This window comes from Ranitomeya imitator, chromosome 5, assembly GCF_032444005.1.
Source record: "Ranitomeya imitator isolate aRanImi1 chromosome 5, aRanImi1.pri, whole genome shotgun sequence".
Classification (NCBI taxonomy): domain Eukaryota; kingdom Metazoa; phylum Chordata; class Amphibia; order Anura; family Dendrobatidae; genus Ranitomeya; species Ranitomeya imitator.
The window spans coordinates 449,281,386-449,296,516 of NC_091286.1; the positions used below are offsets into that span (position 1 = coordinate 449,281,386).

Sequence of the window (15,131 nt, forward strand, 5' to 3'; positions counted from 1 at the left end):
GTACGTCAGATGTCAGAAAGGGGTTAAGGGCATAAAGATTAAAAGTTTGAAAATTGTAACATCTTCAAAAGTTTTCCAAATTTGCAATATTTTCAGAAATAAACACAAGTTATATCGAGCAAATTTTACCACTATCATAAAGTACAATATGTCTCGAAAGACCAGTCTGAGAATCGGTGGGAGCTGTTGAAGCGTTACAGCATTATAACCTCAAAAAGTGACAGTGGTCAGAATTCTAAAAATTGGCCTGGACAAAATCGGGCTCTGGCACGAAATACGTACGCTACTCACCTGGTAGCAGTGTTTTTTCAGGAGCCATGACAGCACAACGAGAGAGGGGATCCGCCCTTCAGGGACAGGAAACCTCAGACATAAAAGGGCGGCACCTCACTCACCCGCCAGTTGGTTTACAGAGTATGAAAGGACCTTCTAGGTTAGTATCACATAAACAATATTAATATATGGTACAATTCACCCAGTGAATAAACTTAGGAATTTTCTAAAGGAAGTGTTGAACCCATAAGCAAAGAGTGTAGGGAATATAAGGGTGCTGTCATGGCTCCTGAAAAAACACTGCTACCAGGTGAGTAGCGTACGTATTTATTCAGTCGCCATGACAGCACAACGAGAGACTTTCAGAGAAGTGAAAAGGTGACTAGGGAGGGATAATAGCTTCCAGCACCCTTCTCCCAAACGTGAGGTCGGAGGAGCCACCTAGATCTAATCTATAGTGTCTAAGAAAGGTGGATGGAGAAGACCATGTGGCCGCCTTACAGATGTCCTCAATCGATACTTCTGCTCTCTCAGCCCAGGATGTGGCTACCGCACGAGTGGAGTGAGCCTTTATACCTTCTGGAATCTCCACGCCACCTGCGGTATAAGCAAGAGATATCGCCTCCCTAATCCATCTGGCTAGGGTATTTTTTGATACTCTAAGTCCCTTCCTAACCCCCTGGTAGGATAAAAAATAATGCGTGGTCTTTTTTCCAGGTGTCTGTTACTGAAATGTATTTAAGAAGGCACCTTTGTACGTCCAAACAATGAAATCTCTGCTCCTTATTGTTAGAGGGATTAGGACAAAATGAAGGTAGGATCACCTCCTGGGATCTATGAAATTTTGAGGCAACCTTTGGAAGATAAAGAGGGTCAGGCCTCATCACCACTCCATCTTCCAAAAATTGCATATATGGACGTTGCCTGGATAATGCCTGAAGATCACTAACCCTTCTTGCCGATGTAAGAGCAACTAAGAGGGCTGTTTTAACCGACAGGATCTTGATCGGGACAGAGTCAATAGGCTCGAACGGAGCTTGTGTTAGAGCTGAGAGCACAAGATTTAGGTCCCATGGAACTATTCTCTGTTTAACAACCGGCCTGGATCTGGTGATCGCTTTGAAAAACCTTGTTATCCAGTGATTACTGGCTATGTTGGAATTATATAGTGCCCCTAGAGCTGAAACCTGAACTCTAAGGGTGCTGGTGGCTAAGCCTAACTCTAGGCCCTTCTGTAAAAATTCTAGGATCTGAGCAATATCAGGTTTTTGATCGATTTGTGCTCCTGAACTTGATAGGAACTTCCTCCATACCCTAACATAAATGCTAGTCGTGGAGGCTTTCCTACTTTTAAGTAGAGTATTTACAAGATTCTGGGAGAATCCCTTTCCTTTCAGAAGTGACCTCTCAAGTTCCACGCTGTCAGGTGCAAGTTGGTTACTCGTGGATGGAAGACTGGACCCTGGGAAAGGAGGTCCGGTATTTTTGGGAGGATCCATGGTTGGGAAATGGACATGCTTCTCAACCATGGGAACCAAGACCTTCTGGGCCAGAATGGGGCTATTAAAACCACTCGGGCTCCGTCTTCCCGAATTTTCCTCAGAACTATAGGAATGAGATTCAGAGGAGGGAAAGCGTAGGCGAGATTGAAATTCCAGGGGATCAGAAGAGCGTCGACTGCGTACGGGTTGTCCCTTGGGTCTAGGGAACAGAATTGATGGAGTTTCTTGTTTTCTCGACTGGCAAACAGATCTATCTCTGGACATCCCCACAACCGCACGATCTGATTGAAGACAGCCGGTTTTAGAGACCAGTCCCCTTGTTTGAGCTCGTTGCGGCTTAAGTAATCGGCCATGGTATTTAGATTTCCCTTTATATGAAGGGCCGTAAGGGAGAGCAGGTGATTTTCGGCCATCTGAAAGATATGATTTGTAACGTTCATTAATGACCTAGACCGTGTACCTCCTTGGTGGTTCACATAAGCAACGGTCACCTGGTTGTCAGAGAGTATCCTAACATGTCTACCCTGCAGAGGTATAAGGAACCTATCTAAGGCGCGTTCCACCGCCATCAATTCCTTCAGATTGGAGGACGTGTCTCGCTCAGAATGGGACCACAGACCCTGAATGCAATTGCCCTCCCAGTGTGCTCCCCACCCCGTGGGGCTAGCATCCGTTGTTATTACCCGTGATATCTGATATGTCCAAGGTACCCCTTTACGCAGATTAGGGATGTGTGTCCACCACCTTAGTGAACCCGTGGCCTCTACAGATAGGGAAAAATTTTTGTCAAGGTTAGCGCCCAGATGCCGAAAATTATGCAGAACATCCCATTGCAGAGCCCTGGAGTGAAACTGTGCCCACATCACCGCCGGAAAACAAGAAGTAAGTGAACCTAAGAGTGACATAGCACTTCTTAGGGAAACTACGGGATTACTAATTGCTCTGGAGGCCAGCCGGTGAATAGTATCAACTTTTGAGTCTGGCAGGCGACATTCCTGCTGAGCTGAATCCACAGTAAGACCCAAGAACTGCTGTGATGTTGAGGGCTGAAGACGCGACTTTTTGAGATTGATAATCCATCCTAAGTTGTGTAACGCCGCCATCACTTTCCCCAACTGTTCTTTACAGTGTACCTCTGAGCGCCCAACGATCAATAAATCATCCAGATAGGGAATTATTAGTATATTTTGCTCATGAAGGTGTGCCATAACCTCCACCATAATCTTCGTGAACACCCGAGGTGCGACTGCAACACCAAAGGGGAGTGCCCGATATTGAAAGTGCTCCACTGTGCCGGCAAGAGAAATCGCCACCCTGAGAAAGCGCTGATGAGTTGCATGTATCGGGACATGATAATAGGCGTCTTTCAGATCTAAGACAACCATGAAGCAATTGTGAAAAAGAAGCTTTATTGCCGACTTCACAGATTCCATTTTAAAGGATGGGACCAGCAGGAATACATTCAGGCCCTTCAGATTGATGATGGTACGATAAGATCCATCTGGCTTCTTTACCAGGAATAAAGGGGAGTAAAACCCCGTACCTTGTTCCTCCGTAGGTACTTTAACGAGAACCCCCTTTTTTTTGGAGATCTCGAACCTCTGACTCCAACGCCAACTGTTCTGCGGGAGAAGAACGGATAGGAGTTAATTTGAATTTTTCCAGGGGGGTATGGTGGAATTGGAACTTTAGCCCCTCTTTAATGATACTGAGTATCCATGGACTATTGGTGATTTTTACCCAGGCTGGGTAGAAGGCCAAAAGCCTACCGCCCACCTGGGCCGCCAGTCATTGATGCTTTTTAGAGTCTCTAGAAGAGTTAAACATGTAACCTCTACCTCTTCTCCTGTAAGAGTTGTATCTGGTCGATTCTCTATTTGAATCCCTGTCCGATCTTCGGCGATATGGCCCTCCTCTATTATAGTCCCGTCTATAGAAGGGTCTTGTTAGGAGAGGGAATCGCTTCTTACTGTCACCTGCTTTTTCTAGAAGCTCATCCAGCACCGGGCCAAACAAATGAACCCCCTCACAGGGGATGCCACATAGTTTTGATCTGGCCTGCAAGTCTCCTGGCCAGCATTTTATCCAAAGAGCCCTACGGGCCGCATTGGACAGTGCTGATGACCTTGCCGCTAGCCTAACAGAATCGGCTGACGCATCCGCAAGGAAGGCTGCTGCATCCTGAATCATAGACATAGATGATAGGATCTCGCTCCTAGGAACCTTATCCTTGAGCTGGTCTTCTAGATTACCCAGCCATACCATCAACGACCGGGCAGTGCAGGGAAGAGACGTCTTTTTACATGCTTTAGCCACCGCCGCATCCAGTTTCGGGACCTTGTCCCAGGAGGAAGAAGCTTCTTCCTCAAAGGGATATCTTCTTTTGAACGCTGGTGGGAGAGACCCCTTCCTTTCGGGTTTTTTCCATTCTCTCGTAATCAGAGACTTAACTTTATCAACTACGGGAAATACTCTTCTGGATTTGCGATCTATGCCTTTAAACATTATATCCTGGATGGAACATTCCGCCTAGGTCTCCTCAATGCCCATAGTGCTATTGACAGCTTTGACTAAGCGGTTAACCCTGTCCAGTGATAGACAGGTTCGACTAGATTCCACGTCCTCTGATGATGACGGATGAGAATCCGAACTCACACCACCCGTGTCTGAATCCACATCCGAGGCTGGGGATAATATCTCCTTCCTCTTTTTTGAAACTGTCTTCTGAGACCTTATGGAATCTCTGACCTCCTGTCTAACCAGATCCCTAAGAGTAGACGTAAGGTCAGGGGTCTCGTCCTCAATTAATTGTTGAATGCAGATGCTGCACAATTTCTTTTTATGTCCATCCGGAAGAGGTTCCGTACAGATGGCACACTCTCTATGTTTGGATTTGGACACAGATTTCCTCCCCTAATAAGGAGAGGGGGAATACAAGAAGGGACAGCTATCAGAAATGTACTTTCACGAAGCTCACTTACCCATCCCTGCAGTGAATGGTACCGTGATCGGGGGGTCCTTCTTAGCCGGAGATTCCTTACGGCCAGAGGACTTAGATGACTTCTGAGTTTCTTTGGCTCTACCAGCGCGACTACTGCCACTAGAACGCCGCTGGGAGCTGCTCAAAGGTTGTTCAGGTAACTGCTGCTGCTCACCGCCCAGCTGCGGTGTTCCTTCCAGAGACTCCATTCCAAGATGGTGGACAGGAACAATGTTGAGGCCTCAGTGCAGCGTTTAAATCTATCCCCCTGGGTACCACCCCCGGATGGGGGGTCAGCAGGGACATCCCTCGGTGCACCGCTAATTGGTACTGCCCCGCTAGCGCCCGTAGAGCGCCAGACACCCTGAGGCCAAAATCCCCCCCTGCGACGCCGGGCGCCGCCATTAGCCAGGATAAGACGCTACCGCGCATGCGCGGCCGCGTCATCGCCCCGCGCCGCACCCGCGTCATCAGGACACGCCCCTTCCGGACGCGGCCGCGGCGCTGAGAGCAGACGCGCCGAACAAGGACGGCAGCGCTCACCTAGCCACCGCAGACCCCAGCAGCAGCGGCGGACCGACCCCAGGAGCTCCGGCAGATGCGCACCATTGGGCCTCACGTACCAGGTGAACAGCGGCACCACAGAAGTCAAGCCCCCCGCTTAGGGCTGCTTCCTCCTGCTGTCACCTACACAGACAGTCCCCCTGCCGTGTGGTGCTTCCATCCCCCCGATCAGGCCGAGGTAGGGGACCCCCGCTACCTGCATCGGCCTGTCAGGAGTGGGATAGCTTCTATCTTCAACCCTCTTCTCTGGGCCTGTCTGAAGAGGTTCCACTGTCAGGGACAGGAAACCAACTGGCGGGTGAGTGAGGTGCCGCCCTTTTATGTCTGAGGTTTCCTGTCCCTGAAGGGCGGATCCCCTCTCTCGTTGTGCTGTCATGGCGACTGAATAAAGGGTTAATATAGTGTCCTGTTATTGGCTACCTAATCAGAAGCCTCCCGTTAATATAGTGAGTCCTGTTATTGACCATCTAATCAGAAGCCTCCCTTTAGGCTTCTATTACACATACCGTTGTCTTGCGGCCCCAATAGATTTCTATGGGGCCGCAAAAACGGGCCGCAATAATTACACGGTGCGCCGTGAGGGTCGTATTTACGGCCGTGAAAAAAGATCGAGCCTGCTCGATCTTTTTCACGGCTTACGGACACGGCCCCCATTGAAAATCAATGGGGTCGCGAAAACAACGGAAGTTTGTTTTTGCGGTGCACCGTGACCTCCGGTTTTGTGGAACGCCGTTTTTTTTTCTCCAATACTATTTCCATAGTATTGGAAACCCGAAAAACGGCGATCCGCAAAAAACCCGGTAAGTTTAAAAGACGCCTAAAATGGCCAATAGCCAGATTCACCATATTAATCACAATGCTCTTCTAGTGCACATACTCTCATTTGATGCTGGCTACACTGGGTTAATGTTCTGAGAAAAAAAAAAAAACAGCAGGAGCTCATTGTAACAAGTATGGAACAGCAATGTCTACACTAGGCAGCATAGGAAAACTTGTTCTGCTTTGCTTGATCTAATAGAAAGTAACTATTAAAAGGGTTATCCAACTATTGAAGTAAAATATTAGGACATCCTCTTTAAGCACAACTACCTGAATTGTTTGATGTAGTTTAAATCTGTGGAGACTGTCATTTCCAGCACTGAAATCTAAGAACTTATTTTTTGCTTTAAGTTTTGCTGCTCTCAGCTGGTTCTTATGACAGCATCTTGTGCCTATGTCTTTGTGTTGTCTGATCAGAGATTAAAAAATTGTGTGAATGGTAACATGCATGCACATAAGTATGGACCTCGTGATTATGTTGGATCCATACTATGGGCCTCATGAATAAGAAAATAAATGGATAAAAATGAGTGCTACCTGTAGATTCCATTTATCCTGACGGGATACTGTAAGGCTGCAGCTGATTAACAGCTGCTGCTTGGCTGCAGTGGTCATGTGATATAAGTTTGTCAAGTGACCATCTGGCATCGCAGTTCTGACGTCACTGGAAAGGCGACTGTCTGAGAGGTAAATAATCCTTCTATATTATTTCACAACACATTTTTATCGGTTATTCCTTTGTATCTCCGTTCATACTGCACCCACACACACAAATGATACACCATTTGAAAGGTAAACTTGCCCCCTTCAGCAAGAAAATAGCCAAACAACCCACACATCCACAATGTGATCACAAAATACATTTTAATCATTAATTTTCATAAAACTGTAGTAAGGAAAAATGACCTGCAGGTGGCACCACACTACCCCAAAGCACAATACCACAAGGCTGAAACAAATCCTAACATTTGCCTTGGGGGCGTTCCAGCTTGCCGAACTCCTTGCAAAGCCAATTTCAGGCAGGTACATATAAAATATTTGGTACATATGTGTGTGTAAGTAGAATAAAAGTAAAGCTTTACCTGTTTAAGACTTCAGCTTTAAAACTGAAGATATAAATGAATGCAGCCTAAAAGGGACCGGACAGGTTCTGAACCATCAGATTTTCCATATTATTGGACAGTCATTGAAAAGTCAATCTTCCTTCTAAGGTTGCAGCTTATAGGTGACCTGGAGTCACCTCTGGTTCCAAGTAAAAAACTGCAGAGTTGACATTTAAGGTCCTTCTCGGCAACCGTCACTATCCCCTTGATAAAGCGGTTATATGGAATAAGCGAAACGTACGTCGGGGGTCTTTTTATCCTGGTTCCGGTCCGGTGTGCGGTCTAGCCCTTCTTATCTGCGGTAAGCCCCAATATTTCACTATTAGTAACGATTTGTCACTTTATTATATGTACTACTGGCTTCCTACAGCGCTGTGTATTTTCAGTCTGTTGTATCAGACTGTTTTGGATTTTTTTTCTTTTTTTTTGTGCTCCCGCACACTGGGTGGATACTGGTTTCCCGTGTTTCCATCCTTTCTTGCACTTTATATTGTGTTCTCTCTGCTTATATACTATCATCTTACGTCACTTACTGTATGTATATTTATACCCTGTATTTGTAATAAATTTATATACCTATTATACTCCTGGTTCTCCTGTTAATAGATTTGACATCTCATCTGACAACTCAGACTTGCAAAAATTGAAAATAAAAATCCATCAGTAGGGGAAAAAAAAGATAAAATAATCTTCAGATATTACTTTTTTTTTTTAAAGGGATATTCCCAATTATTATACAATGGTGTAAATACGCTCAGTTATGGGGTCAATTCTCCTTCATCATTTTTACTGTCAAAGTGGCACTGTTGTACATGGATCTGCTCTGTTCACATACATAGGGCTGTGTTGCACTTCCCTACACTGCAGATAGATGGCAGTGCTGCTGTGGAGGGGAAGAAAATGCTGCTGCCCCTGTTCTTTTGCAAGGTCCTGACAATCAGACCCCTTCTGATCACTAAGTAAAATAACATTATGTTTAATGTTGTGGGATCCCCTTTAGGCTGGAGTTACACACAACGTATAAAAAATCGGTCCCTTTTACATGGACGAGAATCCCAGAAATGTTCCCTGAACAGTGATCCGTATGTCATCCGTGTGCGATGCGACTTTCTCGCATTTTAGCATCCGTATGGCAAGATTTTCTCGCCGCCTTGCAAAATGGACATATAATGGATCCATGGGCTCAAATATTTGTGAAAACATATATAGAGTTATATATACATATATACAGTACAGACCAAAAGTTTGGACACACCTTCTCATTTAAAGATTTTTCTGTATTTTCAGGACTATGAAAGTTGTACATTCACACTGAAGGCATCAAAACTATGAATTAACACGTGGAATTATATACTTAACAAAAAACTGTGAAACTGGAAATATGTCTTATATTCTAGGTTCTTCAAAGTAGCCACCTTTTGCTTTGATGACTGCTTTGCACACTCTTGGCATTCTCTTGATGAGCTTCAAGAGGTAGTCACCGGAAATGGTTTTCACTTCACAGGTGTCCTGTCAGGTTTAATAATTGGGTGTCTTGCCTTATAAATGGGGTTGGGACCATCAGTTGTGTTGGCAGAAGTCTGGTGGATACACAGCTGATAGTCCTACTGAATAGACTGTTAGAATTTGTATTATGGCAAGAAAAAAGCAGCTAAGTAAAGAAAAACGAGTGGCCATCATTACTTTAAGAAATGAAGGTCAGTCAGTCCGAAAAATTGGGAAAACTTTGAAAGTGTCCCCAAGTGCAGTTGCAAAAACCATCAAGCGCTACAAAGAAACTGGCTCACATGAGGACCGCCCCAGGAAAGGAAAACCAAGAGTCACCTCTGCTTCTGAGGATAATTTTATCCGAGTCACCAGCCTCAGAAATCGCAGCTCATATTAGAGACCAGGTCAATGCCACACAGAGTTCTAGCAGCAGACACATCTCTACAACAACTGTTAAGAGGAGACTTTGTGCAGCAGGCCTTCATGCAGGCCTTCATGGTAAAATAGCAGCTAGGAAAACACTGCTAAGAACAGGCAACAAGCAGAAGAAACTTGTTTGCGCTAAAGAACACAAGGAATGGACATTAGACCAGTGGAAATCTGTGCTTTGGTCTGATGAGTCCAAATTTGAGATCTTTGCTTCCAACCACCGTGTCTTTGTGCGACGCAGAAAAGGTGAACGGATGGACTCTACATGCCTGGTTCCCACAGTGAAGCATGGAGGAGGTGTGATGGTGTGGAGGTGCTTTGCTCGTGACACTGTTGGGGATTTATTCTAAATTGAAGGCATAATGAACCAGCATGGCTACCACAGCATCTTGCAGCGGCATGCTTTGGACCATCATTTATTTTTCAACAGGACAATGATCCCAAACACACCTCCAGGCTGTGTAAGGGCTATTTGACCAAGAAGGAGAGTGATGGGGTGCTACGCCAGATGACCTGGTCTCCACAGTCACCAGACCTGAACCCAATCGAGATGGTTTGGGGTGAGCTGGACCGCAGAGTGAAGGCAAAAGGGCCAACACATCTCTGGGAACTCTTTCAAGATTGTTAGTTTTAATGCCTTCAGTGTGAATGTACAATTTTCATAGTCATGAAAATACAGAAAAATCTTTAAATGAGAAGGTGTGTCCTTTGGTCAGTATTGTGTGTGTGTGTGTTTATTTATGTATGTATGTATGTATACATATATATAAAATGTGTTCATCTCATTAAATAAATTTTCATTGGACCAACTTGATTTTCCTGAAATTGCCTGCACCCCCGACAACTAATGTGCAAAATTTTTGCACGGGCCAACTAGTATGTTTATATTTGTTTTGTTTTTCTTTACTATATGCATTTAATCAGGGGATGTCTATTATTGGACACATCCTTTTAATGTTTGATCGAGAAAATGCCCGTTTTATATAGCATCTGTTGTAAGTTTTTAAGTAATATAAAGACAGAGACTGTAATTCCAGTGATGTCACTTACTGAGCTTCTTGCTGACATTTTAATAAAACACTTTTTAAGCTGCTGCAGCTCTGCTAGTACTTACTCTCAATCATAATCTCCTGCTATGTATCCCTTGATATACATGAGCTCCAGCTGTCTTGTTCCTCGACTATTGAGTAGAAATCTGTATAACGCAATAGTGCATTATCGGCTTAGAAAGAACTCCCCCATTGAGAGGACTAGCAGAGCTGCAACAAGAAGCCCAGTGATTGACACATCCCTGGAATTTGGACCTCTGTCACCATGTTTTGCTGCCCTCAGACTAATGTGACTACCGTAATTCCCTTTTATCAACTGTTTTGTTAATTTATATTTTTGTTTTTTTGTTTTAGCGATTGTTCAAGGAGACACACTAGAGGAAATTTACAATCATGTGAAACAGATCATAGAAGAACAGTCCAGCACTTTTATCTGGGTACCTGCAAAAGAGAAATTATGAGACATGAAATGAACTAATGAGTCCCCATCACTGCCCGTACATACACACAATACCTTCTCCCAACCGAACAGGCTCCATTTCTTTTGGCACTGTTCGCGCCACTTATTTGCTGCCGTTCCTTCCACCTTTTACATTGTCATATTTTAACTCATTTTAATTATGTCCCAATTTTGTTGTTTTGTTGGGTTTTTTTTTTTAAGGTGGAACGGCCGGACCAGTTATTAAAGGTTAAAACATAAAAACTAAATAAGTGGCAAATTTCCTTAATGTTTAAGGGAAAATGACAAATGCATTTTACGAAAAAAGCTTTATAGACAATTTTCAGATAAAGAAAAATAAAATAAATGAAATAAGTGGTCTTAACTATATTGTGAGCATCTTTGCACAATTTCGCTTTTAATAGCATGGTTTGGCCTATGCATTTCATTCTCTCTATACTGTTTTGACTTGATATGGTTCTCTACATGAGCAGAGGTTTTCATTTAGAAATCTATTGCTGCAGCATTACTATAAATAGTTTTGCAATGGAAGGAATAACCTAAAACCGTACATTGTAATAAAATTTTATTTTTTTAATCCCATTATTCTTGCTGGGAATTTTACTTTAACTCGGTTAATCTTGTACATGTAACATAATTTAACAGTCTGAATGTGTTGGTTTTTTATTTAAAGATCACCTTTATGAAGAGTAAAACTTCAGGTAATTAACATAGCCTCTTGAAGGTCTGGTCTTGCATAGAAACACTACACGAGAACACATTATCTTTTCATCTCACTTGGAGAATTGGATTCATAGACTTAATGCTGTTTATTCTTAGAGGACAGATTTTTAATATTTTACCCACAATAACTGCCTATTTTGTTATAATAAAATATTAAACTTTCTTTAAACTCTAACTATGGAAGTACTTTTCTTGCACACATGCATATATGAATATAAAATATATATATATTTTTCTCTTATCACCTCCAATTGTTTTTTTTTGAGAAGTATGAATTATATCGTAACTTCTTTTCGCACGAAATATGAACAAGACTTTGGTGGCTGTGTTAATTGATGCTGGGTTAAGGAAGGTTAGCTGCTTTATTAAACCTAGGCGTGTTCTCCTCTCTTCTGAAGAGTCCCTGGTGTGTTATTTTTATGTAATGTGCATGTGTTTACCCTGTGTGGAATTTCACCTCTAATGGTCCTGAGTTTTTATGTGCATTTACACTATAAGCTGCATGTACCATGTTCATGACAATCTGTGTTTAGATTCACGCCGGGTTCTTCTTTTAATAGGTGGGAATCTCAATGAAAGTTATGGTCTTGAACAAGTACATTGTTTGGTACTTATTATCCATTGCTAGTTTTTTGGATTTGTTTTTACAAAAATGTATATGCTTCTGAAAGCCTCATTATACACTTACTAAATGATTCTAGTTGGTAATGAACAGGCAGCATTCTTCATTCCATTTGTCAGAAAGAGGAGAACAGCTAATAAAAATTTTATTGAACAATGTTACATGTGTGAAATGTGTCATAATTTCATAAATTCTTTTAAAGCTTTTTATTTCCTTGCATTTCGTACAAATGGCCTCAGAAGTAGAGCCTTGATCTTTTGTCTGGACTAATTGTCATAGTGACTGACTTAATTATGCACTACAGTAAGGCATATAGACCAATGTAGACAATACTGCATGATTTTTTTTTGTTTCACCGGAATCCCTTTACACCAGTATGCAAATTGCCTCTTCAGAGAGAAAGACGACTCGAACTCTATATAGCGCCACCTGTTGAAAGTAGCGATCCTACAAGTCACAATCAACCCTTTGAGTCTTGCAATATGACTTGGGATAAAAGCCAAAGCAGAATCTCAATTTTTCAGACACTGTTTCGGGCTATTGGCCCTCGTCAGTGCAAAGTATGAGATCTGATTCGGCTACAGAGTATACAGACAGGACAGCATTGGATCACAGATGATTCTTTTTGTGAGGTAAAACATTTCCCTGCCTGTTTTTAAACAATGTTTTACTTCAAAGAAAGAAAGAACCATTTGTGATCCCCTGCGTCTGTACACTTTTTTTTTTTTTTTTTCTTTTTCTCCCCTGTATGTGGTATGATCAGACCGTGTTCCTGTACGATCAGACACAGCCATTACACAGTACACAGCAGGGGCACATTTATAAGATTATCTCAGCACAGGAACATTTTATTTAAACACATCCATTTGTGGAAATTATTATTCCAAAATCTATTGATGAAAATGTACTTTTGTTTGTGGGAAAACCGCTTTAACCCCTTTCTGCTATCGGACGTACTATCCCATCCATGTGACCTGGGACTTAATTCCCATGGACGGGATGGTACATCATACGCGATCAGCCGCACTTACGGGGGGGGGGGGGGGTGTGAGCACGGCCGGGTGTCAGCTGATTATCACAGCTTACACCCGGGACTAAGTGCCAGGAGCAGTCACAGACCGCTCCAGGCACTTTAACCCCCGGAACACTGCGATCAAACAAGATCAAAAATATAAGCAAATGACCTAAAATTCCTTTAGCGATTACAGATAAAACATATCTTTATTCAATGTATAAAACCATGAAAAACAACCACAATCAAACACAACAGACAACCGTGCTCTCTAAATTAACCCTATCATGGACCCTATATTGTACTATATAGCAGCGGAGGTTGGCACCCTAAAACACAATCGAGATTGGTGCCCCCCGCTCACCGTCAACTGCCCCTAGGTCTCCTGTTGTTGCCCTGGTTAAAGTGTAACACTTGGGCTACCAATTACTCAACAAGAAATAGACAGACAGAAATATGATACAGTCCATCTGTGTATTACTCCTGCCTATATAGCTACCCATAGGGCATCTGAGGGATAGCTGTCGTGGAGTGGGGGCGCCATATCCGCTGAACATTAGGGTGCCTACCACCACAGTCAGGCAGGATTGATAATAGCAGGGAGCAGCATAGCAAGGATATTTGTTCACTTTAGCACTAATTTGCACTTTTTATGTCTGTGTCTCTGTCACAAATTTGGCCTTTTTGCAGAGCAATAGCCAAGATGGACTGTATCATATTTCTGTCTATTTATTTCCTGTTGAGTAATTGGTAGCCCAAATGTTACACTTTAACCAGGGCAACAACAGGAGACCTAGGGGCAGTCGACGGTGAGCAGGGGCGCCAATCTCGATTGTGTTTTAGGGTGCCAACCTCCGCTGCTAGGTAGTACAATATAGGGTCCGTGATAGGGTTAATTTAGAGAGTGCGGTTGTCTGTTGTTTGATAGTGGTTGTTTTTCATTGTTTTATACATTGAATAAAGATATGTTTTATCTGTAATCTCTAAAGGAATTTTACATTATATTTTTGACTTCCCTTGACCTATAGGTGTTATTGATTTTTGGTTTTTGTGATCAAACAAGATCGCAGCGTTCCGGTAGCATAGAGAAGCATCGCGCAGGGAGGGGCTCCCTGCGTGCTTCCGAGACCCTCAGAACAAGTCGATGTGATCACTCTCCCAGCCCATTAATACACATTTCAACGAGTGCTCTTCAATCATCCTGGTGGCAGCTTATCTCACCGAGAACAAAAAGATCTGCAGTCTGAAATTACATATGCTGGATCCTTATCTCTTTCATCCATTGGGTCTGAGTCACGAGGCTCACATACAGATTAGACCATAAGCCATTAGAGGGGGGTTCGGCCATTGTTACCTAATGTGTATGGGGGCCTTTACTGCACTAATATCTTGTTGTGGGACTTGTAAGCTTAAGTCCACCAAATCATACCATACTGGAAACATCCGCCTTAGCTTCCAAGGAGGAACTTTTCCCAGCTAGTTCACCACTCTTCCAAATTGTTTTCCAGTTATCCTGCTTTGTGTTTCATGTCTGTAGAATGCAAAATATTTTACTGTTAGCACTGGTGAGTAGATGACAAGCAAACTCATGGGGTAGCACTAACCAAGGAATAATGTGGATTAATACCCTGAAATTGGCCAGTTCGCTTTGCAGTTGCAGCCTCATTTATATAGATTCAAGGTTTTTCTTTATACACTGCTCAAAAAAAAATAAAGGGAACGTTTAAACAGAATATAACTCCTAGTATATGAAAATTCTGTGAAATCAAACTGTCCACTTTGGAAGCAACACTGTTTGACAATCAATTTTACATGCTGTTGTGCAAATGGAATAGACAACAGATGGAAATTATTGGCAATTATCAAGACACACTCAATGCAGGAGTAGTTCTGCAGGTGAGGACAACAGACCACATCTCAGTACCAATGCTTTCTGGCTGATGTTTTGGTCACTTTTCAATGTTGGTTGTGCTTTCACACTCATGGTAGCATGAGACAGACTCTATAACCCACACGAGTGGCTCAGGTAGTGCAGCTCATCCAGGATGGCACATCAATGCGAGCTGTGGCAAGGTTTGCTGTGTCTGTCAGCGTAGTGTCCAGAGGC

General features: G+C 43.1%; 1 protein-coding gene across 22 annotated transcripts in view; it reads left to right on the top strand.

Moving 5' to 3' along the window:
* Positions 1–12,172, top strand: part of DLG1 (discs large MAGUK scaffold protein 1) — a 348,066-nt gene extending 335,894 nt beyond the window's left edge. For 20 of the 22 annotated variants that reach the window (XM_069727207.1, XM_069727208.1, XM_069727203.1 and 17 more), the window contains one exon: positions 10,562–12,170. In XM_069727207.1, coding sequence (XP_069583308.1) covers positions 10,562–10,668 — 107 coding nt within the window. In that variant the 3' untranslated portion in view covers positions 10,669–12,170. Of the gene's footprint in view, positions 1–10,561 lie in introns of all 22 variants that reach the window. The other 2 variants (XM_069727218.1, XM_069727219.1) reach the window with 1 other exon arrangement.
* The last annotated feature ends 2,959 nt before the right edge of the window (positions 12,173–15,131 follow it).